We start from the raw sequence: 27,839 nt of genomic DNA on the forward strand, positions 1-27,839 counted from the left end.
ATGGCCTCTCTGGACCTGCCCTACCGCTGTCCTCGCTGCGGGGAGCACAAGCGCTTCCGAAGCCTGTCGTCCTTACGTGCCCACCTGGAGTACAACCACACGTACGAGACCCTCTACGTCCTCTCCAAGTCCAACAGTGTGTGCGACGCCGCTGCTCTGCTGCCCCTAGTGGCCGAGGGAGCTCTCCTCGCCCCTGCCAACAATAACGACCCCTTTGAGCCACTGAGGCCTTCTGCCCTAAAGGAGCGGCGCTTCCCTTGCCGTGAACTTCCTTGTGTGGACGACCTGAGTTTGACCCCTGCGAACTCCAACACTGCAGCTCGGTATATTCCCAATGTGGAGTTTCCCTTGGGGGAGATTTTCATGAAGGCAGCCATGACATCCACGGACTCGGGTCCCGGTGGAAACCCCAACACAGCCGTAGCAGTGGCTGCTAATGTAGCAGCTAGCGCAGTGGAGGCGGCCTATGAGGAAGGGCTGGCCCGGCTGAAGGCACGAGCGTTTGAGCGGCTGGAGCTGGATGAGAGGCTGGAGAAGTTGTCTGAGGAGGTAAGGATGATCACTTTGGTTCTTTTGGTGGTTGATGGTAGTATGGAGCTTTCACCTCTGGAAAGACTACAGAGTTTGAATATTTCTGACTTTGGCGCCCATTAGTGGTTGTGTCAAACATTGCATGCTGATGAATAACCAAATCCCCATGCAGTGATCCATAGGGACACAGAATTAGATAAATTAAGATATACACAAATTTAAAAAAGGTATAAATGGATAAATTAACTTTTATTTTGATATTTATTTATTCATTCTTCATACTAAGCTGACCTATAACTACTAAAGCTGTGTTACAATTAAATAGTGAGTCATGCAGTACACAATCGCTTTCAGTCACCCTCACACGAACAATGGAAATCACCTCCTTTGAAAACCAATTTCTACGGCGGTTAAAGACGTTGAAGATTGTGGGAGAGGAGTACAATCAAAAGAGCGGAGTGAGCCGATTGTGTGTTTATGAGTATTGTGATTGAGTGTTTACTGCAGAACCTAAAATAGGAAAGATGAATTCATAAAGAAAATAACAACTTCCTCCATGATTGAGTAAATCTCCAGGCACACAGTTTGAGAGCTCTGGAGGGGATTTAATAAGGACTAGTGTTTCTCTCCTGACGTCTGAGTTTCACAGTCAGAGTCAGACACAGCACAAAGGAGAAGGTGGGTGTGTCTTGGTCCAAACTCCCAGAATTGCATGTGGAGGTTGTTTAGCCAAACCTAGTGGTAAAGTTACACTCTAACAAAAGGATCACCAACAGTGAACCGTGAAGTTAAGTGTAAGAATGACTGAGTTAAAACGGTCAAATATGATTATAAGTCATGGTTTTGATGAAACCTTTTGTCAGGGAATAACTGAATATTCGTTAAAAACCTCAAGTTGTGTTTTCTAACACAACACGGTGACATTAAAAAGCTCACCTGCTTCCACGTCTTGTAGGTGGAGCAAAAAATAGCCGCCCGTGTCGGCCGGCTTCAGTCCGAGCTGGAGAGGAAGAGCTCCGAGCTGGAGCGGGCCAAGCTAGAGAGCGAGCGGCTGAGCCAGGAGAAACAAGACCTGGAGGACAAGGCCTCGGAGCTCTCTCGCCAGGTGGACGTGTCGGTGGAAATGCTCGCTAACCTCAAACAGGATCTGGTGAACAAGGAGGCGGAGCTCAACCACAAACAGCAGTGAGTGAATTATCCTTCTTCTACTAAATGAAACTGTGGTTTGCACATGAGATTCATTCGGTTGGTTTTTATCTGGTAGTGAAGACAACAACTCACATGATCCCACACTGCTTCACGATGTCATCAAACTAGGTCTTTCCTTATTGTTTTGATTGAGAGACTCGTAGTGGCTGAAGTTACATATTGTACTTTTGAGTAAATGTATTTTTCATATACTAACTGTAAACTTCATTATAACCATTATCGTGTCTAGAGAGCGTGATGGTGCAGTTCTTTCTTGTGTTGCTTCTATAAAAAAAATGATCGTGCACACACACACACACACACACCCACACCCACACATGCACAAACACACACACATACACACACACTCCCCTCTTGTCCTTCACCTCTACCTCTCCGTTGATAGATTGTTTCCTCCCACCAGATGTGGTCTGCATCTGTCTCCCTGCAGGGACGGTTAGCTGCTGAATGGAGGCTTGGACTGCAGCAGCTGAGCAACAGTGTTTTCTCCTCTGTGTCACAGCTGCATTGCCCGACTGAAGCCAGCTCCATAAAGCTGCTTTATGGAATAATGAAAAGTACATAGAAGGAGCAGTTTGATATAAATCACATTGTGGTACAACTATTAACTTGTAACTGGTTAGTGCTGAAGCAGAATGAGTTAGTAAGACCAAGCCCCTGGTCAAAAACCCACTAACACCTGACTCTGCAGTAGACACAGGGATTTATTGGTTACAGCTCTGGTAGTGATGGAAACATGACACCGAGGTGAACATGCTAATTTCAGAATTTCGTTTAATTTGTCAGTCTAAGTGCTGATGCTGCGCCTTCTCTGGCGTGGTGTCACTTCATTGAACTGATGTAGGTCGGGACGGTGTATAAATTGGATAATATTGTCAGATATTATATTAAAATTAAAGACAGGATGATTTGTGCGTTCTATACATTGATTCTATGGGTTTGACCGGGTAGATGTTGAACATATTATTCTACAGAAGTTAAGTTGTTGTCTTCCTGTCTCACTAATTCGATTTTAGCGATGTATGGTGTTGAATTGAAACAAGAAAATGTTCTACCAATGTCAAATAGACATACAGGTTCTTATTCATTGTGTGTTCAAGGGGAATCATGAGGCACAATAACAATCTAATAATAAATCAGGACTCAATGGGTTGTATTGTAATTATGAGAATGTAGTTAGTTGAAGTAGTTGAGAATTTCATCCCCAGATTGTTCAATGAAGATGTAAGTTGAAAGCTTTGAATGACATTTTCCACCACAACCACAAGCCCCTGGTGTGTTTTCTTTCCTGAAACAATCATAACATGTTGACACTTTGAGGCTCATACTAAAGTCGTCCTGTATCTTGTGTCATGTCTTATCCGACATGGCAGCGAGCCTCGTCTTTCTCTGCTCCTCTCGGTTTTCATCACTTCCCCTCGGTTTCCTTATCAGGCCTGAATGTCGGCAGTAGGTCAGAGGCAGAGGGGCTTTTTCCCAAGGCCTCTAATCTCATCACAGACGTACCAGGGCACACGACCCTGCACTGCATGTGTGCTATTCAAGGATTTGAAAAAGGCATCACTGACAACACACACACACACACACACACACACACACACACACACACACACACACATATATATTTAATTATATAGGATTACCTTGTTGGCCAAATACAGCTGTAATCAATGTTAGTTTTAGTATTGATCTTTTGGGTATTATAAGAAACAACTGCAGGTCTATAATGTGTCGATGTGTCAGGTAACAGTGAAGCATTCCGAACATCATAATTTCCCAAAGCGTAAGTTGACAGCTTCAGTTTGTGATCAATAAAGAAAACAGAAATATGTTAAATGTACCCGACCAAAAACATTGAAAAGCAGCAAATCCTCACAAGTATTTGTTTCACATTCCCTAAATCCACAATATGAATTTATTACGGCCACATATCAAGTAGATATGTAGATACACAGTAGGTTAGTTGGGTTTTTGCAGGTTAATTGAGAGAAGTGAGATATTCGTCTCCTGTTCCTAAGTCTCACTCAGTAGTTTTATGACACAGACACAGTTTTGTCGGTTTGAATGAGCAGAGGACAAATGTACTTTTCTTCTATTCAGTCCCTCCAGTTTCTGGTGAAGGTTACAAGAAGCAGGACGCTGTAACATGACCACGGCTACCTGGCAGCATCAATCTGAGAAGGTCTTAATCTAAAGAACCTCCTCGTCGGGGCTGTGTGAATGCCTCCAAGCTATGCCAGCAGCTCCCAGCCTCACCCTCTGTCTCTCTCTCTCTCTCCCTCACTTACACACCCAGACACACACAGACACACACACACACACACACACACACACGGACACACACACACTCTTTTCCCCAGTCTCTCTGTGGAGAAGCTGGCAGTCAAACAGGCGGCTCATTCAGAGCAGAGATGGAAAAAGAGAATCACACTTGGTGAGTGTTCAGCAGCGTTGATGACTAGGCTGTATAGTTAACAAGACTCAGAGCCGGTCATTGGCTTTAACATTTATTCCCAACAACTGCATACTCACACTTTTCTATCTCTGGTTTTCACCTGTCACTTTGGAGAATCTCTCCAGCTCTGTGCAATGTTTAGGATGCATGCATCAGGTTATAAAGCAGCGGTGTCAGATGTTACAAGTGTACAAAATGGCTCTTGCTGCTGGTAGTGGCAGAATGAAACCTGAGCATTCATTCTACAATTTATTCAGGAACACTGTGAATAATCAGGGGACGTGGAAAACGCCTCAGGTACAGTTGTTCAATTCAGTCCTGTCTTTATTATAATCCCAGCGTGCAGCACATTCACAAACAAAAATATGCACAGAAAAGCTATCCTACATAATACTGTAACGCTGGGTGACAATACAAAATGATGAATATCAGACTGTAGCTGCAGCCGTCAGGCCTCTGGAGCACGGATGTAAAAGTGCTTCAACAGCAGCTGGAATAAAGCAGAGCAGCTGGAATCAGCAGAAACTGGAGCCTGAGGAGACATGAAAAATAATAACCTGATGACACACATCAAGGTTGATTTGTATTTTTTTTACAAAATTACTACAATTGCTAATAGGCTGGTTTCTCCTTATTGTTCCAGTGGATCCACTTAAAGAGCTGTTTGCAGTTAACTGTGATCTTGTCTGTAGCTTTTAATAAGGCAGTTCAGTCAGAGGTCCTTTTGACGTGGAGCCATGAAGATGTTGTGATATTGAAACTGAGCGCCGCTGCAGGACAACGTAACGCTGCCGCTCTTTTTAATACTTAATTGTTTCTCTTCTCTGGGGAAACGTTTGCGTGAGATGTTCAGAGTGTTTGATAAAGCGTCATTTAGAAAAGCGTAATGGTTTGCAATCCAGTTCTCCAGCCTGAGAAGAAATTAGAGCTAAAAATGATTAGATGGTTATGGAGAATAAATTAACATTTCACTGTTTAGAGACAAAACAAGAACCACTTTTCTTTGTGAAGCTGGTGTTGCATTTTTGTTGCATTTCTGTAAAATGTGTGGTCATTAAGCAGTGTCATGTCAGATTGTGTTATACTGTTATCTGCATTGTGACTCTCTGCACTCTCTTCTCTGTGATACCTCAGCTCAGGGTTTCTGCTCCTGCCCATCAGGGAGAGACTCAGTTTTGCAGTTTGCAGTTTGCAGGTGCAGATTGTGCAGGGCTCCATGATATTGTATTCACCCTCTGCATAGTGATGAGAGGAGACTGGTACAGGGAAAACTCCTGTGAGGTTTTCACATCATATCCACACACAGTCCTGCAGTGTAGGCCTCAGCCCTGAAGCTTTATTTATTCCTACAAGCATCCATGATATAGTAAGAGAGGCCTCGTGTTGCATATGGAGGCTGGAGGAGTCCTGCTTTCTCACTGTCACTCCTTCAGAAAACACGTTCACTCCTCACCGAGCAGCAATCTTGAATGCAAAGTGAGGCTGTCAGGGCGGAGAGAGAGAACTCGCCTCATTATCAGCAGCCTCAGAGAGAGAGAGAGAGACAGAGAGAGAGGGGGAAGCACCGCGAGACTTCTGGAGGCTTTCTATATTCTATCTTTCTTTTATTATAACCGAGGCACACAAACACATGTTGCAGCATGATGAGAAAGAGAGGGGGGGTGGTATGTTTCCAAACCCAGGAGGAACAGATGTCAGGAAAGCCAGTGAATAGTTTTGATGCCATAAACTTTGGCACTTTGAGAAAATGCATGTGTGATATGTTAAGGCTGTTATGTTTGGATAAAGCCAGAGACACACCACATTGTTCAGCATCGACATGAAGTGGCTGATAAGGGCTGTGCTGGTTGTTATCTGAATCAGGGTCGTCGTGTATGATCCAGTGGATGTTAGAGCAGATTTAATAGGCTGTTCATCTCTGTCATGTCATTAGATGGAAGAAACTGACATGTTTGTCCTTGAGGCTGGATGAAACCATCTGAACAGGGAGGAAAAGGTAAAGAGGAAGGATGATGCAAACGCTTGTTCGCTGGAGACGTCACCGTGTTGGCGACAGCTAGTGGCCTGAGGCATTATGTCACCGGGTTTGTCCATCTGACCCCCCTTGTGAACACCAAACATGAAAACATAACAATTTTAACAAAACTGTTCATATGCTCAAATGTGAACCTTTGCTGTTATTCTCAATCTCTGCCATTGGGCTCTGGTAAACTGTCCTTTTTCAGGATTATCTGACATTTTATTGACTAAAAATGAATCTTTAACTGCTGAGAACATATCACAATTTTTTCTTAAATTCAAACAACTGATATTCAGGTGACATTTCCTTGCACTTCTCTGCTAAGGAGGTTATGTTTTCACCCCTGACCCTAATTTTGTTTGTTGGTTTGTTTTTGTATTTGTTTGTCAGCAAGATTACAGTAAATCAACTGAACGGATTTCCATGAAACTCGATGGAATGAGTGAAGAATTAAATTCAATTAAATGTTGAGCGTTTTCAACATTTTCAGTTTTCCTAGGGATTTGAATAGGAGGTTCTAGTACTAGGAGGTTTGTGCTCTACCGAGTACCATACTATAGTGAATGTAGTTTTTTATCATGTATGTTAAAACGCTCTAAATCGTCACCTTTCTGCCGTGTCCCTGGTTGACTCAGCCATTTTGCGAGCGTTTGAGCTGTAATAAAATATTTACACTCCTCTGATTGATTTGAGCCAAGTCCTGGATTAGAGGCTTCTTGGGAAAACCAGTCGTGCATTTTTATTCCTAAGGGTTTTGCAAACAGCACATTTCGGCCTGTGTCTCTTTCATCATCCCTTTTGTCCCCCTTTCATCCTGGTCTCTCTCACATCTCACCTCACCATTCTCTCCAAACAGATCCTCATGCTGCCGTCCTATGTGCTGTGTTACGCATGTGTGTGTGTTTGTTTAATGCATACAAATATAAGACACTATGACAAGGTTTTCTGTCTCATCAGAAAAAAAGACACTATTGCATCCAGGTGTAAAAAAAGGGAGACGCGCTTTGTTAAGCTCGTGCTCGTATCACCTCCTCCTCTTCCTCACGCAGCCTTTCAGCCAACCACTGCTGCTCTAAATAGTAATGAGGAATAATTTTTGAATTAATGGCCAGAGACGATGACATCGGTGAAAGGAGGCTGACCAGTGATTGTAATTAACATTTAAAGAGAATCTTTCAGACGAGCTGTATTAATCACGCCTGCTGCAGCGCTGTGTCTTTTTGTTGTGGCTGTTAAGTAGAAGGGAAATGAAACATGGCTCAGCGAGTCATTATTTCTCTGTGCACAGGCAGCAGGCGGTTTTTATTGAAGTATTTTCCAAGCCCAGTTTTATTCGGTTAATAAAAACAGTTGAGATCATTTCTTTCAGGACTAAATTTAGCGAGAGTTTTTCATTTCTAAATTTCAGGTCAGGAGAGAGACATATTTTGATATCCTAACAACAATAATTGTCAGCTTCAACTAGAGAGAATATAAACAAGTACTATAATAAAAAAAATAAAAGCTATTTTCTTACATCAATAAAAAAAGTTAATACAAAGCTTCACTTCAACTGTATAACAGTTTACAGTTGACAGTTTACAATTTTCAGTCTTCTTCATCAATCAATTATTTTCATTAACTCATAACACAAGTAAAACCTTTTGATAAGAACAATTAGCGGCAGAAAAATAAACGTATCCATCATTTTTGGGGACACACATTACATCATTCTGTATATAGATAGATATATGTTATATCTATATCTACTGCAGTGTATTTCTACTTAAACAATGTTATTTGTGGTAATCATGTGTATGAGTCAGATGCACAGATCCGAGTGACATCTTTTTAGGCCGGAGATTGAACTTGATGCATCGTGAGCGTAATTGGTCACATGTTCCACTAGAGGGCACACCGCAAAACTCAGACCATAAAGAACTTGGTTTGCCATTTGTAATTAACAAACATGGCAACAGCTGAGGTCACGTGCTCCTCCTACGGTTCATGTGCGTATTGCATCTTAGCATTCATTATTGAGGATAACCACAACTGAAAAGGAAGCAGGATCCACCAGGCAGCCATGGAGTTGAAAGAATGAGACCGCAGGTGGATCTGTGCATTGTTTCCATTTTGTTTCTTGAGTTCCCTCATACCCATGAACATAAATTGCTGTGATGAGGACGATATAGATCCGGGGGGTGGGGGTGGGGGGGTGTAGATCCTCTGCCGGTTCATTTCCCCTGAATCACACCTCAGACTTAACAACCGGTTCATCAGCCAGAAGAAGATGGCTGTTTGCCTCTCCAGCAGCATCTGGGTGAACACGCTCACATGTGTGTCACCTTGAGGCTTTAATTCTAAAGTGTTGGATTGAAACGAGTGTGTGTGTGTGTGTGTGTGTGTGTGTGTGTGTGTGTGTGTGTGTGTGTGTGTGTGTGTGTGTGTGTGTGTGTGTGTGTGTGTGTGTGTGTGTGTGTGTGTGTGTGTGTGTGTGTGAGATTTAGGATTGACAACAGGAAGCAGCCACATCCCATTCCTCTCCTCTGTCAAACCTCCTTTTCTGTTCTGCTTTCACACGACTGCAGATTTCTCTTTGCCGTCTGTTGCTTTAGTCTCTGCAGTGTTTTTTCTCTCACGCTCTTTCTAGCTGTTCCCTCCTTCTCTTTTTTTTTTTCTCGTTTCTCCAGTTCTCCTTTTCTCCTCCCCTGTATTTCCTGTCTTCCCACTTTTGCGACATCTCTTGGGAGATTTTCTGTTTTATTCTCTTCCCTGCTGCCCACCTTCCACCGTGTATCTCATTGTATTTCATCTCCCTGATTCTTTTCCTTCTCCACGAGGAATTTCACATATACAGGCTGAGGTTACTTCAGTTCAGGCCGTCTGGTTCATCTGTGTGTTTCTTCCTGTCACAGAGGAAATGGAGGTAAAGGGTTTCCTGCGTTGCTTCCAACCTGTGGGTGTCTCTGTCTCAAGTAACAACAGAAGCCTGTTACAGTTTGATTTATAGTTGATTAAGACAAATTGTGGATATGAGAACATTTAAATGCCAAAACGGAAATGTCTCATTTAGAGCACATCCAAGCCAAGCTCAACAACTGCTCCTTCCAGGACTCACGAGGAAGCTGTCTGAAGGCTGAACTACTCTTCACACTGTTCTCTGTTTATTAAGTTGAATAATGAGCAGTCATTGCTTCAGGCTGCTTCATTATACATCACATTAGGTACAGCTCTAAATATTAAACCAAAATAAATTTGACTTTTATATTGGAGGAGAAAAAAAGTTCCTCTTTACCTTTTTCATCAATTCCCACCGTATGTTTGTTTTCAACAAGTCTCTTCTGGCTCACGGATAATTCACTGACTCTGATGCAGTGCTTCAGTTGTGGCTCTATACTTCAAAGATAGATCTTTTCATTATTTACACAGTTACAAATCAAAACTGATCCGACACGTTCACATTTCTGCAGATATTTACATTACATCCATAGAAATAGTTCAGTAACAGAATCCATATTTTTGTCACTCTTTCACCTTTAGATGTAAAACATCCTGAGATAATAAGTAGTTCTAACACAAGCTTTTTATCTCCCTCCTCCTGTTCTTCATCTCCAGTCAGTACAGTCAGTGTCAGATGGATGTGGAAATATCCTTTTCCAGAAGAGGAGAGCAGAGTTTACTGTTTTATGAGGATAAGATGCATAGAAGACCTTGATATCTTCAACAAACACTTTCTTTATGTGCTCTCTGTAGATGTCCACAATGAGAAGTGCCGTCTCAATGCAGTGGAGACTGTCTTCTTTAATGGGCCTGTTTCAATCTTTTAACATGACTCAATGAGCCCAGTGTGGATAAAAATCATGTGAAACTACATTATGAGCAATTACCAAGAAAGAAGCTCTGAACAAGATTGATCCCAGAAGGGAAGAGGAGACTTAATAGACACTTAATTGTCATATAATCTATTGACACACTGATTATTTACTCACAGATATGATGGCACGTCTGCCTCCGTTTCTCCCGACACTCACCTGGGTTCATTTCGGAGTTGTATTTTTGTAATCTTTGCCTGGAGATGAGGAAAGTTAACTGTGCCAGACTCCAAACTATTTTTATCGCAGAATGTCCCCGTTTCAAGAGCATTTACCTTGAGCGCTGGTAACGTTTTGAAATGACTCTGGATTGTGTAACAGCCATAAGTTGTGAGTATTTTACAGTGGGTGTTGCATTAAAACATCCCTCAATCAGCCTCCTTCACACAACATAGTGAAAACAAATGCTTGTGCGAGAAGCTGTGGATAAGCACCTTATTCCATGACGTGTTAAAGATGTTGGGAATAAAAAATTAAGAAGTGATCTCTTCAAACTGGATGAACACAGATTTTATTTCCGTGACTCTCTGAACCCTGTAAAGGCTCCTTTGGCTTTGTCAAGGTCAGACGACTGGATCACCTTGTTAATCTCTGCTGACTACATTATTCGGCCAGCGGAGGCTCAGCCTGTTTATCAGGACACAAACATAGACACACAAAAGAAAAAGAGAAAAGACTCGAGGACGTCTGCAGCTTCTGGGAATTGTAGGTGTCCCACGTGGAGGCAGTTCCACCTTAGGCATGAACAATATAAAGGAAAGAAGAGTGGATGTGAGACTTTGTGTTGGGAGGAGATAAGATATGAATTTGAAAAGGTGTCTAGATGTGAAAAGTAATGTTTATATGTGAAATACAGAGATAAATCATCAACATTTAGAATATTTGTTTAGTTATTAGAGCCTAACTGATCAGCTGGGGACAAAAACACGCGATGTCCTCAGCTGAATTTATCTGCCTCCTGCAGATTTATCCGTCATGTTCTGCCTCCTGCTGCTCTACCCAGGCGCTGCCCTTCACCTGAGTTGTTCCAGACACGCTCATGTTGTCGTGAAGGTGTCTGACCCGAACGATCTCCTGTGGATTTCTTCATATGTTCATATGACAAACTCTAAAATATCAGCCTATGTGTATGTGGTGTAGCTCAGGTAAAGTCTATCTGCATCCCATTGAACATCTGTGTATTTTTCCCTGCACCAGATGTCACTGAGGTTAAACTACAACATTATCTGTGGGAGCAGATTGACTGATTTGAGCTCATTTATTGAGTTGATGTGATCAGACTGATTCCATCTGAACATTCAGGAACGTTTACGACCGGAACATTGATCTGAATAATCATGCACACGCTGTTTATTCAGACGACACAAACAGAATGACTGCAGGGAGAGATGGCTGCAGACGAACCCTAACGTTTCCTGACATCCTGGTTTGTGTTTCTCTGTTTCTGAGTAGCACACTGTCCCTTAGAAGGATGAACTTAGCCCTCCTTTGCCTGCGGTATGAACATATCCAGCTGCTCTCTCACCATCCATTTCCTTGCTCTCTCGCCCCCTCTCTTTGTCTGTTCTCTCTCTCTGTGTGTTTGGATTGTGTATTTATCTCAGTCACCAGCCCCTCAGTGTGTGTAAAGTGCAGGACGGCAGCTGGTGTGTATGTGAGAGAGGTTTTGTCAAAATACTGAAGTCACATAAGGAGCGTTTCCAGGGACTTTGGGGGCCTCGGGCAAAAGGGACCTAATAATAGTAAAGTTTGAGTGCACAGCCAAAACCACCCCCCCCCCCCCCCTCAAGCCAAACCTCTTAATCCATACCAAAGCTTGTGGCATGGAGGCTTGTTGGGGGGGTTTCTGACCATGCTGACGCTGCAGTTGTCTGTACATAGATGATCATAGAATTTAAAGCCCTTCTTCAATAATGTGGCAATAATATCAACATTTCCCCCCCCTTCTGCCTGCAGGGAGGTGGCCCAGATTGACCAGTTCCTCCAGGAGACGGCGGCGCGGGAAGCCAACGCCAAGGTGCGTCTGCAGCAGTTCATCGAGGAGCTGCTGGACCGGGCCGACCGCGCCGAGAAGCAGCTGCAGATCATCAGCAGCTGCGGCACAACGCCGAACGGGAGCCTGGGACGCTGCAGCCTCCAGGCCAACAAGGGCAATGGACGCCAGGTAATTTGATTAAGAAATGAGTCCTAATTTCATGATAATAAGTCCTAATATTACAAGGATTTAGTCCTGATTTGAAAAGAAATACATTTATGACTGACCTTCATCCGGCGAACACCCCAGCGATAGTTGGAAGTTGCAAAACGAATCATCAATTGGCCCGATTATCCTTTAGTGTGCAGCAGCCTATAGGATCCAGAGTCGAGCGACTTCTCATCGATACATGTGTTCTGGCTGTATTACCATTTTTTTAGCCTCCATCAAGGACTGTCAAACAACTCCCGCTGCTGGTAGATGAGGTAGAACAGAGATATTTTAAATTTAGCATCAGGTTTTGGAATCTTATTATTTTCTGTTTTATTTTGACATCTCTTACGTGCCTGGTACTTCCTGGTTTGATCTGTTTTCCTGCTCTGTGATCGTTTGTGCTGCCCTGCTGGGTTTCACCAGTGTCCATTCATCCATGTCTCCCTCGTGTGTTCGGTTTCTGTGCTGCTACTTCGTCTCCTCAGTTCTACCTCGTGTTTCTGCTCTGTCCCCTGGAGTTTTCTCATGCTTCTCATGTTTTGAGTTTAAGTTTTCTGTTTGGTTGCCTGTCTGCCAACTGCAGCGTCTGTAAGACAGTTTTTTTCTTTTTTCTTTCCACATTATATGTTCTTTACTGCACCTTCCTGTATTTGTCCTATTTTTACCTTTTGGGGTTTGAGAAAATACATCTCAATAAAAGAAAAAACATCATATTCATCAGGGACAGTGATCATCATCAGAGATTTTGTCCAGCAGCAATGATCAGCGCTTGCACATTCAAATGTTGGAGCATTTTTAGGGAAAACATTTTTTTGGCGATTGCTTTTACTCCCTGTTTTAAAAACAGAGGTTTAAATGAATAGATTTTTACTTGAAACTTTGCCTCAAGCCCTACTCATTTTTAGCTGTTTATAAATCTAGGCCCAGCGCTCTTTGCAGGCAAAACAAGTCCTTTCACACTGATTTCTGAAATCCATTTCTTTATGCATTTGGCTCTGTGCAGTCTTGTAGCTCCAGACCGAGCGTACACTAAGATGAGCCTGCTGGGAGGTCTACATATATCAAACCATAACGCTTATACTGTATCTGCAGCTTGTTGTTGTTTAATCAGGTGATGCTCACCCACTGGTGGATGTGTGGAGGACTTTTGTTTGCAAGGTGAACAGGAGACTAAGCATTCAGCATCAAAACAGTAGAAATACAAAGGCTGTGGTAGATCCTGACCAGCGGTTGCACTCGTATAAAAGCCTCCTTCCTTCTTCAGAAATCATACATCAGATCTCTGTGCTTTGCCTCAATGATTTAGAAAAAGAAAAATAAAGGCACAGACATCGTCTGTTCTTATAAATGTCACTTATTGAAATAATTATTCGACACCTCTTGAAGAGGTGACCTGGTCCACACTGTACAAATGTGTGCTGCCATGGAAACCAGCACTTGCTCTTGCTCAAGGTTTCAGCATGATTTTAAATGAGATGTAATGTTGTGCAGATCTGCCCGAGAGAAATTCTGCTTCATTTTCACTTAGGTGTGAGTGATTCTCGTCTCTTCAGATCAGTATCACTGACACCAAAGATTTATATCTGCCTCTATGGCTCACTCCCCTTTTAGAAAGCAGTCAGTAGTGTAGGTGCTGCTTTTTTTTGTTCTAATAAAAGTAGCCTGTGAATGGAATTGATTAACAGCATTTTAGTTGTAAACAATAATTAGACTGTCACTCAGTAGAGCACATTAGGCCCAACAGTGGCCTTAAATTTTAAATTAGCCTTACAGCTAAACCCACATTATGTTACCTCAGCTGTACATTGGTAGTAGTTACAGGTTTCTATCCCTGTTTGTTCCCATACAGCAGCTTAAAGAACCACATTTAGATCCACTAGATACACTTTGTTTGGGATCTGCACAAACTTGTACAGTCAGAAGTTAGATCTTAGTCTTTATTGCTTATAACTTTCAGCATTTATTATTCTCTTTGAAATGGGTGAGTTCTCAGTCTAAAGGAAACATTCGTCCAGTTGCAAAGCAATATTTAATGGGTTCTTTCTTGGCCCACAACCCCTCCTTCCTCCGAATTTTAAGAAATCCGTTTTGTAAATGTTTATAAATTTAATGACAAACAAACAAACCAACCTTTGTTTGTTAAAGTGACAGTGCTCATTAAGAGTTTGCTCTATTGTCCCTAACCAGTTTTTTTTCCAGATAAACAAATACCTGACCTACCTTATGTATTTGCAAATAGCTATGGATGATTTATTTGTATACCTGCACAACCCACCAATGATCAACAGCCAATAATATTATTCATTTGATCTGTGACTGAAATCCTGCCATTTTCTCTTTGGATTTAAAATCAGTCAATGATATGTCAAGTACATGTGTGAAGTCAGACAGTGGTCGACCCATCTAACCACACACCTTCACCACCTGGCTCTCCATCTCTCTGGCCTCAGCAGGGCCCTTTACCACCAGAGAGACAGGTTTTACAGTCACAGGGGTATTTTAGGACCGACAGCGACTGAGAGCAAGAAGGAGAATTAGATTGAAAAATTGAGTGTTGGACCAAATTTCATTAGTTTTTTCATTTCATCCATTGTGTGAGATTTGTCCCTCCTTTGCTTTTTACTGCAGCCTGGTGTGTGTCTGCCTCTTTCCTCCATGGTCCTTTTCCACTGGCACTCAGCCAGAAACAAGCTGAGCGAGTAGAACAGAGAGAGAGGGAGAAGTGAAGAGAAGAGGGAGAGTTTGAGCACATTTTCCCTCTGTGACATGTTGCCAGTCTGGTGCACATACTCCCACCTGGCACCACCTCACACATACACATGGATGTACGCACACACGTACAAACACTCCACTCAGCATGTGAGAGGAACAAGGAGCGTTTTGCTCTCAGGCAAACAGAACGAGTGAGAGTCAGATTACACATCACCCGCTAAATACACTTAGAAATATGGACCTGCTTTCAGAGCTGCAGCTTCATTATGTGTTGCTGGAGTCAAGTGTTTGTTGGTCAGAAAGTCATTTGAGAACAAGATATCTGAACACCTTTTTTCATATGGAGGTTTCGCTGATACACGTTTTTAACTAATCAAGTCAATCTTAACTTTCACCCTGTTTTTATAGCAAATAACTAACTAAAATTAACTAACTGTAAAAATGTACACTTAAATCAAACATCGGTGTGCTGGAACTAAAATAATAGAAATAATCTTCAATAAGAATTTATCAAACGTTTACTTTCACCCCTTTTTGGCCCATCCACTAACATGGGGAGTGTTTATCACCTATACTGCAACCAGTCACCAGGGGTGATCAAGAGGATTTGGCTTCACTTCACAGGGAGGTGTTTTAGCATCCATTAGTAAATACAGTCTATAGCTGGAATATGCATTTCATCTTTCATGCACTCTGGTCATATTTCATTAGACTAAAACGATCTTAACAAGCTTTGTCTTGTTTAACCACCATCTTCGTCTGATCATCATTTACATCAATATGACGCTTTAATCAGCTGCCATGTTTGAGCTCAAATCTGTAAACTGAAGTGAGATGAAACCACCAGACCTCTAATCAGAGAACAAACTCTGTTGCTCTTTTCAATATTGATAAAAACATCTGAGACGTTGGATCTTGTTTGAAATATTTGTAGAAAACCTCCCCATAACAATTTCATGACTAAATATTCCACTGTTAAATTTGCTATTTGATTCTATATTCCCTTTCAATTAGAATTATATGAACCAGTCTGTATATGAATCAGTCTGTTTGATAGACAAATCTAGTATTAGAGCATTGATGCTTAAGTTTCGAGTTCATTGTCTTTCATTATATTGTTGAATATTTTAAAATACAAATTTCTCTCAATGAATATGCCTAAAACTCTCATATACTGTAGATTTCCAATGGGGGAAAACAGAAAAATGTGTGACAACCTTGATTCATGGTTCTTAAGGGGTTTAGGAACATACTTACATTTGGCACAACAGCCACATCTCTGCGTATATGATACCAGAGCCATGGACACAAGTGAGGAAGTTATAGGTCCTGAGTCATTGTAATTATAACTCCTTTGTGTCTCTTCAGAGAAACTCCAGCCTCTCTGGAAGCACAAGGGGCATGTACCAGGTGTCAGACCGACGTTCATCCCCCAGCACAGGGTAAGTCAGCACCTTGCTCTCGTTCCACATTCACGGACTATCCCACACCTTTATTAACCTAAAACCCTCGAGTCTGAATTGAAAACCATCCAAAGTCTCACTGAGCCATGAGGAGCTTAATGAGAGGAGTGAAAATCCTCATTTACGGGTCCTCTCACTAACAGGAAGGACGGAGAAGATTACCCTTGTTCTTAACTGCCGTATTACTCATAGTGTTCTTTAGATCCATCCACCTATTATTTATACAGCTTATCCTCTGAGGTTCGCACAGGGGCTGGAGCCGATCCCAGCTGACACTGGGCGAGAGGCAGGACAGACTGACAGGTCACCAGTGTATCTCAGGGCCAAACAAACACAGGCAAACAACCATTCACACTCACATTCACACTTGAATACATGTTAGAGTCTCGAAGTGTCCTTGAGCGATATATTGAACCCGAATCGACCTCCTTAGAAAAAAGTGCTGCCCATAGATTCACTGTATGAATGTGTGTGAAGAATGTGAAGCGTTATATAAATACAGATGATTTACCATTAACCATTCTTTAGATAGTAATACACATTTTGGTATCTTCTTTGATGGATAGCTGATAAGGGAGCAGTGAAATGTGTTTATTTGAAAAGAAATTGTTTCCTGGTCCCACTGGAGATTTTGTGGCTTTTTCCAGTCAAATTAATTCGGTGCACTTCATCTTTTTTACCTGTAGCGAGCTGGTGCAGTGAAACTGTCACAGAGCTTGTCACCACTTTCCAAAGCACTGACTGCTGCTGCTCTTCGAGGGAACACTGGTCAGTCCAGTGTGGCTAAATGTTGACCAACACGCCAGCAGCAGAAAAACAGTGAAACCAGTAGAGTTGCCAGAGTTACAACCTGTTTAACCTATGGCACTTAATAATTTTGCCTTTCCATCAGTTTTCAGAATTTCAAAATCGAGACATTGCCACAAGCCCTTTCTCAGCAGATAGTACGTTTCAGTACATTAGGTTTCTGCGGCATCAACAGCACTTAGGTTCCAGATAAATGGATTAGTTGATCAACGGCAAATTATTCATCGACATGTTTCATAATCAACAAATCGTTTGTTGATTATTAAGCAAATTGCTGAACCATCAACTGTGAGGATTTGCTGCTTTACCACGTTTGAAATGATTACATCTGAAAATTTGAATACATTTTTATCACATTTTCGACCTAATGCTTAATAGAGAACGAGACTCTGTTGTCGCTCTAATTTATTCACACAGCAACAGACGTAATTAGGAATCATGTGACTCCTCCTCTTACATCCGTTTTCACCCTCTGACGTTCAACATTAATATTCATATGCACCATAGTGTTGGACACTAATATGTGATGTAATAGATCATGTTTTTAGTCCCAGACTCTCACTGAGTAACAGCACTGAGATGCAGATTGGACATGAGGTGTGACTTTTTATAGCCCGGTCCCTGCTGGAGGTTTTAGACACATGGCGCTGTCATTACACCCTGACTAACACGACTGTCATCCCCAGTTTCTACGTGAACGTGTTCCCTAATGTGATGTCACACAAAACCTGTCGGGCCTTCCCCTTTGAGTCATGGACACACACACACACACACACACACACACACACACACACACACACACACACACACACACACACACACACACACACACACACACACACACACACACACACACACACACACACACACACACACACACACACACACACACACACACACACACACACACACACACACACACACACACACACACACACACACACACACACACACACACACACACACACACACACACACACACACACACACACACACACACACACACACACACACACACACACACACACACACACACACACACACACACACACACACACACACACACACACACACACACACACACACACACACACACACACACACACACACACACACACACACACACACACACACACACACACACACACACACACACACACACACACACACACACACACACACACACACACACACACACACACACACACACACACACACACACACACACACACACACACACACACACACACACACACACACACACACACACACACACACACACACACACACACACACACACACACACACACACACACACACACACACACACACACACACACACACACACACACACACACTGGACCAACAACATCCCTCCGAACCTCCTGTCTCATGTTATAAAAAGATCTTCATCAGTGCAGATATTCCTGTGACTCGCTGTTGTAAAGGTTATCATCTCATATGTGCAACAGGTTGAGTCATTTATCGATTTTGATCTCATTAACAATTGAAGCCACAATCACCAATGTACTTGTGGCAAATTTGCAGCAAAATATTTAAACTTTTTGAAATCTCTATATTGATCCCTAGTTTTATTCTTTTTTATATTTTTATTATTATTATTATTATTATCCTTATTATTATTATTATTTCTTACATAAAGACACATACGTCTTTTACCAATTGATTTAAACACTAAGAGTCTGTGTGTTTCTTCTCCTGATTTCCGTTGTTATTTTCTCTCTGATGCTGCTGTGCACGTGCTGGAATAATTAGCAGTTGCTGCAGTAATCACAAGGTTGTTATGATAGCAATCACCCAGTATCCTTTGTCTTAATGTTGATTTAATGCTGACCAAACAATATTATCGTCATTATGTTTAAGAATTGGCTCATTAGCCTGAACTTTACTGTTTAATTTGCGGCTAAATGTATATATTTCATCTTCTGTGCTTCATGTTCACTTGCTGATCTGGGCTACACCTGCAGGATCCGACTCACTTTCACTTTTACTCCCATCACGATTTAAACAGATGATTTGACTCTTCTCATTTTGAGTTCTGAGAAAAAGGAAAATGTCCCAGTTGTTCAGAGGCTGATATTTGTAACCGTTCATTACTTGTGCCGGCTCTGAAGTTATTTTAAGCCCTATCCCAGCACATATGTACAAAAGCTGCCCCCGTTCTACTATAAATTCTCTGAGATGCTGCTGTTCCGTGTCAGACGGACTGCAGCGCCTGCTTTTAGAAGTGTTTCAGTCAAATTAAATTACAACACCCCTGTGTAGAGTGAAGTCTTTACTGAAAATAGTAAACTTCAAAACCCTAATTAATTACAAATTGTGTTTGTGAAAATCAAAGACGACAAGAAAACTGTGTATAAGGGCAGATTGGGGTTTTACCGAGGTTCAAGTGAAAGATTGATTTGCAGGTCACTACCCACAAGACCTTAAACCACAATGTTTTTGCAAAGTGGTTTTTGATATTTGGATTAATGAGCTTGAAATGTGTGTTCAAGTGTATTTTATGACCTTCAGTCAGAGACAGATTTTATCCAGGAAGCTGTCTATAGTTTTAAATTGATCGTAAAGACAGGAGGTTTGAGAAAGTGAGTCAGACACAAACAGAACAATGTGGTTTATTCAGTCAGATTCAACAAGGTTTGCTCCGGCCTGGAGAAACTATACAACTGAAACCGATGACACAGCAGAGGAGAGTTCCTCAGGCCACGACTCAGCAGTTCATTCACATCTCAGCGACAAGGGACAGAAGATGGTAATGTTCGTATTTTGGCCAGAGAACACTGATGGATTGAAAGAGGAGTGAAAGAATCCATCTGTGTCAACTGGGAAAAACCATCACTTAACAGAGGAGGTGGTTTACAGAACCGACTGTCAGCCTCCCACAATGTCCTAGAGTGAAAAAGTATTTATTTTCATGTTGATCATGTGTTTACCGTTGATTTAGAAAAGGCCTTTTCAATCTTCCATTTTAATCCCATTTCAATTGTATTCTTTATTATTTTTAATATTGACATTTTAAATGACATTTTAAATAAAAAGTGAAGCATATTATCACTATGTAACATTTAAACCTCCAGAGATTGGGTTTCTTAGCTATTCTCTCCAAGGGCCTTGTGCAGTTCAAAGCTAAACAGACAGTGAAAATGATCGTTTTGACATCGTACGAGCAAAAGCACTCGTTCCAAAAAAATTGCAATGTCTATATTTGTAGAATATGTCACAGAGACGTGAACACATCCGTTGAAGGGCAGTTTTCTTTTCTGGTGCACGCTCTCTTAACCTAACCCTAGATCATTAACCTTTAAACTGAAGACATGGTTCAGGTTAAGGTTAGGATAAGGGTTAGGGTGGTTTATGGTAAGTCTCCAGACTTGTGCTGTTTCCCAAGATTATATCTCCACAGCCTTATTGTGTAATAGACTTCTCATGTGTCGGATGTGTTCTCCTGTCAAAAAGAAAAGAATCATTCAATCATCTCTCATGCTCCACTTCCTCTCTTCTGCTGCAGAGCATCAGGTCGAATCAAGTCCGTGTCGCAGGGATCGGGGGGTTATGACAGTGACAGCGTCGAGATGCATCCCATGGAGGACTGTCCCGAGGCTCAGTACTATCACACGCAGTGCCGGCAGGGCGAGGCTTACGAGCGCTCCCCCGGATGCGGCTCCAGGAACTGGGGTCTCCGTAAACAGGCGATCCAGAACTGGCAGCGGCGACCTTACAGGAACAGCACGGAAGGCGAGGAGGGAGACGTGTCGGACGTGGGCTCCCGGACCACCGAGTCTGAGATGGAGATGTGGGAGCAGGATAGGAGAGCCGTGGCTGAGGTGCAGCAGTCCGCCGCGCCCTATCCCCACCACGGCCGGACAGGATACCGCCCTAACATAGGTGAGGCCTCGCTGTGAAGCTACTCAGAGCAGATGAGCTGATGTTTTTCAGAAATCCACACACATCATCTCACACGCTCCCTCTGGTGTAACGTCCGAGCTGCAGCTCAGACACTCGGGAGCCAGGAGTCACAGAATAAAGGTCTGGAGGTGGTTCCCTGCAGACTCCGAGCTGCTGTGGATTTAGGTCGGGTTGAGTTCCACAGATCCTGCTTCAAACTGAGGGTGGATCAGACATGTGCATATATGGTTAACTGGGAGGGAGTTGGCCTCATGGCTGCTGCAGTGTGTAAACACGACAAAACAAAAACCCTCTTCCAAATGTTTTATTTTCCAAAGAATTTTTCAAATCCAATTCCATTTAAAAAAAGGGTCGATAGACGGTGTCGTTGGCTGTACACTGATTAAAAATAATTAATTTGGTTGTGTACAATAACTTATAAAAACGTATAATTGAGGACCATTTTCAATGGACTGTTTGAGGGTTAAGACTTGGTTTTAGGGTCAGAATTGGGTTAAGGTCAGGCTAAGGGTTAGGGTTAGGCATTTTGTTTGGATGGTTAAGGTTGAGCTAAGAGGCTGTGGAATGCATGATGCCAATAAGGGGTTCTCACTAAGATACACATCATCCATTTACTTGATGTTTCCAAAGCTTTACGCCACAGTAACTCCAGATTCTTCATTTCCGTGGTTAGGATTAGGGTTACGGTTAGGGTTAGGTTTATTTATATGATTGTTTGTGAAACTGCTACTGTTGTGAAGAATAAACGCAGAAAAGCCAGAAGCTAAATCTCCAGTGAGTTTTTTTTTGTGTATAATTTGCACAAAATGACAGACGCAGAGTGAAAAAGATGAATAAACCTTATTTCTTTATTATTAACGACAGCATACTGTTTATTTTATGCAAACACACCTTAATTTAATTTTGCTGTGCTCTTAATTTTGTTTTAAATGATTTATTAATAAACGAACACTGTTTAGGGCTGATACACTCTGTTAATATGGTTGCTTGTAGCGATTATAATTGGCATTTAATCAAAAGCTCCCTTTTCCCTGAGGTGTATTTACTTTATTCTCTGCATGTTGTGTCGGTGCAGTTGATGAGTTAAGTCCTACACTGCAGTAACTCCTATACTCTCGGCTCTGAGGTTCTTTATTTTAAGACTTTAACATGTTTGTAATTGTCCGATGCCGTTTGTCTGTTGTATCGTCTCAGTTCCTCCTCTGTGCGGTCGGTCCTGAGCCATGTAAAACAACCGCTAATCATAATGGCAGCTTTCTACAGCTCCACCACAGATTGTACATCTCTCTGTTCACTTCCTGCTCTGCCAAGATCCTTAAACTCGCTGCTGCGGCTGCTGGTGCTGCTGCTCTCCTCCACTTCTCTCTGCCTGCTGTCGTCTTCGGTCCAAATAGCAGGTGGAGCAATGCAGTCTGGGAAGCGGTGAAACTGGGCCAGAGCATCATGACAAATTTGTATGACTGCCCCATTAAGCTCAAACGTTTTTCTCACATAACGCTCACATGTTTACTGGCGTTCCTCCGGTCTCTGACGTAGCTCTCCTTATTGGGAGAGTCCCTGCCAGGTTTGATCAGATGGTATGTAGCTACATGCACACTTTTCCCTCAGCGTGCAACACACAACTCGGCTTTTTTAGTTCATTTTGCGGTCTTGAGCGTGGGTGGTGTATGTGTATGTGTGTGAGAGAGAGAGAAAGAGTGAGCGTGTAAGCAATGGTTCATAGCCCTGATGGTTTTGAACAGACGCCTTCCAAGGCCAAAGATGAAATGAGTCATCCAGGAGCGATCTTGCTGGGAGGGATGAGCTGAGCCTGCACTGCACACGTGGTGTCAGCCAATAGATAGACACCGATAAATATACTGTGAGTAAAGAGAAGAAAAAACCCATGTAGTGTGTTGTCTTGTTGAAGGTTGGCGCCACCATGTGACAGAATGTCTGTTCACATTAAGTGCTCTTTAATCCTCAGTTTGTTGTTAAGAAAATCAGCTCGTCTACAGTAATAGAAAGAAAATAAATCTCTACAGGGAGTTTAAGTCACAGAATTCACTCATTTTACACAATGATAATCATAAAGATTATATATCTTGATGGATAAATTGTAATAATATGAAATGATACGGACAGTTGTGGTTTTTATTAACTCCAAACATGTTGGGTTATTGCCTGCATTTGTTGGTTTGTCTGTTATTTTGCAGGAATATGCAAAAACTACTGGACGTATTTCTCCAAAACTTATATTTTGGTGTGGATGCAGATCAGGAGACAAATAACTTTGAGAGATTTCGGCATTAGGTGTTATTCTACACTTATCTTGATTTCACAGAGAATAATTCATGGCTTCTGATATTAAAAAAATCTGGCATGTTTAGGAGGCTGATATTATTGAGTTTTTTGCAATGTGGGGCAGATCGAGATCAAATCCATTATCGAAAAAAACAAATTTATTTCTATTTAACGTATTCCTCCTTTGAAGTGTATATTGAATTCAAAGACCTGGATATTTCTCGCCACAGGTCGGTCAGACGGACTCTACGGCAAACCGTGCCGTTATGAAAAGAGCCCGTCCAGATCCAACGAGGTCATCAGTCCGGAGATCCTGAAGATGCGTGCGGCCCTCTTCTGCATCTTCACCTACCTGGACACGAAAACCCTCCTGAGAGCCGCGGAGGTCTGCAGGGACTGGAAGTTCGTGGCTCGCCACCCGGCCGTGTGGACCAGAGTGCTGCTGGAGAACGCTCGCATTTCTTCCAAGGTGAGCACAGTCAATAATAATCAGCAGAGTTAAAGCAGCAGGAGCATATTTGCTGTGCATTCTGAAGGATTTCACCTGTCACCGCGTGTTTCTCTCGTAGTTTCTGAGCACGGTGTCTCAGTGGTGCACTCAGACGCACTCCCTCATCCTGCAAAACCTCAAACCGCGACAGCGAGGCAAGAAGGAGACCAAGGAGGACTACCTGAAAAGCACACGGTGAGACGCACATGCAGGGACAGCTGCACACGGTTTTCCATATATAACACAATCAATGGGAGGTACTTCATATTGAGTGTACTGATATAGATGTGGATGAGAGGAAGCCAACAGATGTTTTTGAGCCATTTGATATTGATCAGCATGTAAAATTTAAGTTTCCATCTCCTGAAATAAAACAAGTCGTAGTTCGACGTGAGTGGAAAGAGTTTTAAATCCTGTGCGAGGGAGAAAGCGTTTTCTATAGGTTGAAGATGCTCTTAAATTGTTCTACTTGCATGCACTAAATTTTTCCGGAACATTTTGTTCTGTACCATAAGTGGCAGAAGTGCCTGTTCTAAAGGACAGGAGAATTACTGTACTTCCTCTGTCTCCGTCTCCGTCTTTTCTTGTTGACCTTCCGTCTAAGTGGCTGTCTGGAGGAGGGTCTGGAGGCGCTGCTAAAGGCCACAGGAAGCAACCTGCTGATCCTGAAGATTTCCCACTGCCCCAACCTGCTGACGGACCGCTCCCTGTGGCTGGCCAGCTGCTACTGCCGAGCTCTGCAGGCTGTCACCTACAGGTACATCAACAACACCTCTGCCTGATCTTACTTTAATAAAACGATACATTTATATAACAATACAGCAGGTTTCATATTTGTATTAATAAACCTGAGTTGTTGCATCCACTGGGTTGCAGGAGTGCCACAGACCCAGTTGGTCAGGAGGTGATCTGGGCCCTCGGAGCAGGTTGTAGAGACATCATCTCCCTACAGGTGGCACCACTACACCCATGGTAAAGTACAGAAGTATCTCTACAGCTTTAATAAACGCTATATGTGTTGTGATAACTAAACGGTAGTTAAATCACTTTCTATAGATTTTATTTCTTCTCTCTTTCAGCCAACAACCAGCTCGTTTCAGTAACCGATGTCTGCAGACCATTGGAAGATGTTGGCCACACCTCCGAGCTCTCGGTGTGGGTGGGGCAGGATGTGGCATTCAGGGTTTGGCCTCACTAGGTAATTGTTCCTTATAAATTCAGCTTGGAGTCATTTCTATACTGCTGACTTTGGAAAATTGATGTATCACAACTGCAGCGACTGAAATGAACACGGTATCAGTGTTATCCTAGTTTTGTTAAAATGTGCTGAAAAAGTCATTTCAGCAGGTTTTGTATCCTAACAAACTATTTATTGTCAGCAAAAATGTTAATGTAACATCGACACCGTATCAAATGTGCTGGATTTCCTCCCCCAGCGAGGAACTGCATGCGTCTGCAGGTGCTGGAGCTGGACCATGTGAGTGAGATCAACCAGGAGGTGTCAGCAGAGGTTTGCAGAGAAGGCCTGAAGGGTCTGGAGATGCTGGTGCTCACCTCCACACCGGTCACCCCCAAAGCCCTGCTCCACTTCAACAGTGAGTTGAAGATAGATAGATGGACTGATGGATGGATGGATGGATGGATAGAGAGAGATTTAGGGCACATGCTACTGTTTCCTCTATGATTGTATAGGCCCTTTAAATATTTTGCGTTCTGTTTAAGGCAATGGTTCTAAAACAGTGTAGGTTCCCATTTCAAGACTTTGAAAGGTCTACAAACAAATAAAATATTACTGATGCAGAAAAACAAATTCATGATAAACACCTAAATCCTCCGTCCTCTCATGCAGGTGTTTGCCGCAACCTGAAGTCCATCGTGGTGCAGATCGGTATCGAAGACTACTTTGAGGACCCCAACAGTCCTGAAGCCAGAAAACTGTTTGATGAGATGGTGAACAAGCTGCAGGTGAACGGTGGCATCACACATAACACTCACAGGTTCCCAACAGTAAGAAACGTATTGTTTTCAGTCAGCTCGTCACATTCCCCTCAGTAATACCTTCACAGCCAATATTGTCCCCTGCTTTGAAACCCTCCAGTACTTAAGATTTGAGATTATTAGTGATTGTCCACTTGACAGAAAATTAATAGGCATAAGTTTTGACACTTGATTTCCGTTGATCTCTCCTAGTTTGATTACTAATTACTCATTAAAGTAATTCTTGAAATATAAATACTATAAATTAACTGGTGCCCGATTCTGCTAAGTGAATATTTGAGAAGTTCCTCGTGATTTATGATAGTAAACACAGAATTGTTTTTCTTTTTTCAGGGAGTTTTCCACTACCTTCCGACTTTTAATGAATCTATTGATTATTAAACATTAAAATGGCACTTTGCTTTTAATCGAGCTGAGATCTTACAAACTATTCTTATAATTTTATGTTTTATTTTTTTTGTTTTTATTCTTTTCACATCTTTAACATTTGTGCTCTAATGCTTTTAGTTTTCAAAGCATCTTGTTTCGAAAAGTATTATTCAAATAAAGTTTATAAATATCATTACTCAGTAGAGCTCATGCCTTTGCCCAGTTGTTCCCTTAAATCCGAATTTCACACACTCAGAAGTGTAAAAACGTCTTGTATCTGTATACAGGACAATGCCAAAGTTTCAATGTGTTATTTTTTTGGTCCATCCACATCCTTCTACCAGATTTATGGAAATCCACTCAGTAGTTTATGTGTTATCTGCTGACAAACCAACCAACCAACCATAGACGGGCTTTTGGGGTTCTGGGGCCCCTGGGCCATTGCTCACTTGGTAATCCATACACTCATTCCTTTATTGTATAACTACTCCTCCATCCATCCAGTGCAGTCAGTGTTGACTGTGTGAAGGAAATGACTAACACGAAGGGTCGCTCTGAAAACAGACGTCTAAACTCTCTCACGCATCTTGTATCTTGTTTTTTTCCCCCACCATTTATCAACAGTTGAGCTAATATTTGCTCAGAGAATGAGCTGCATCTATTTTTGCAGCAACCACTCACCATTTAAGCCATGACTCAGTGGTTGAGGTCCCAGTGTTCAGCTGCCTGTCGAGGATGTCGGGTCAGTTCTTTTATAGCTGACCACACACAAAAACAAAACATAAGTAAAACCTGGGATTTCACGGCTTTTTTTTTTTTTTTAAAGGATCTGTTTATGAGTCAGTCTTTACAGTGTGTTCCACTCGATGTTATACTCAAGATGGTGCGCTTGCTCACAGCCGTTAGGTAACTTCACCAAAAGCAACCAGCCAGAATGTATTTTTATCTCTCGCTCTTTTTTGTTCTGAAAGAGAAGCCAAAGTTCTCCTCGTGCTCTTTCTGTGAAGCAAATTCTCCATTATTGAATTTCATGAGAGAGAGAGAAAACAATATTTGTCCTTCAGGTATTGCGAGAAAAAACATTGAAGCTGTTTATTGAAATGAGATTACGATTTTTGAATTTCTTCCATCCTTTTCTTTCAGGCTCTGAAGAAGAGACCTGGCTTCTCCAAAATCCTCCACGTAAAAGCAGACAGCCTCTGCTAACGTCTTGTGCTCAGACTCTTCTTCATCTTGGTGAGGCGCCATCTTGGCTCCAGTCAGTCAGAAAGACCCAGCTGTTTTGAGGCCACTGTGTGGGGCTGAATGTGTCCGTGGCACCGACAGAAACCAAACAGACCTTCAGCATAACGGACCAGAACCGAGGCTCAATGTAAAAACTTGACACAGAAACATTTACTTTTCCAGTTGTGGGAATCGACGTCTCCCTAATGTTGTTTATGACAGAAAGAAGGTCGGGATTTGGACATTTTACAAATGAGATAAAGGGCCTCGCACTCGAATAACAACAACACAAGATCCCCGTTTCTCAGTCGA

The 27,839-nt window shown here is 42.3% G+C and overlaps 1 protein-coding gene across 1 annotated transcript; it reads left to right on the forward strand.

The window, feature by feature from the left end:
• fbxo41 (F-box protein 41) lies at positions 1-27,509 on the forward strand. Its single transcript, XM_061095535.1, has 13 exons — positions 1-549; positions 1,487-1,716; positions 12,023-12,230; positions 16,335-16,408; positions 20,766-21,142; positions 23,677-23,915; positions 24,016-24,131; positions 24,541-24,693; positions 24,813-24,908; positions 25,016-25,134; positions 25,373-25,531; positions 25,786-25,901; positions 27,447-27,509. Exons 1-13 carry the CDS (start codon positions 1-3, stop codon positions 27,507-27,509), a joined length of 2,499 nt encoding a protein of 832 aa, XP_060951518.1.
• Positions 27,510-27,839: the final 330 nt, after the last annotated feature.

The sequence above is a fragment of the Limanda limanda genome, chromosome 2 (genome assembly GCF_963576545.1).
Source record: "Limanda limanda chromosome 2, fLimLim1.1, whole genome shotgun sequence".
Classification (NCBI taxonomy): domain Eukaryota; kingdom Metazoa; phylum Chordata; class Actinopteri; order Pleuronectiformes; family Pleuronectidae; genus Limanda; species Limanda limanda.

Excerpts from the sequence above, each read along its gene's own strand:
- fbxo41 (XM_061095535.1), top strand. The coding sequence starts at position 1 with ATGGCCTCTCTGGACCTGCCCTACCGCTGTCCTCGCTGCGGGGAGCAC. Across the intron at positions 12,231-16,334 it reads ACAAGGGCAATGGACGCCAG|AGAAACTCCAGCCTCTCTGG; the intron begins GTAATTTGATTA and ends GTGTCTCTTCAG. Across the intron at positions 24,909-25,015 it reads GTGGCACCACTACACCCATG|CCAACAACCAGCTCGTTTCA; the intron begins GTAAAGTACAGA and ends TCTCTCTTTCAG.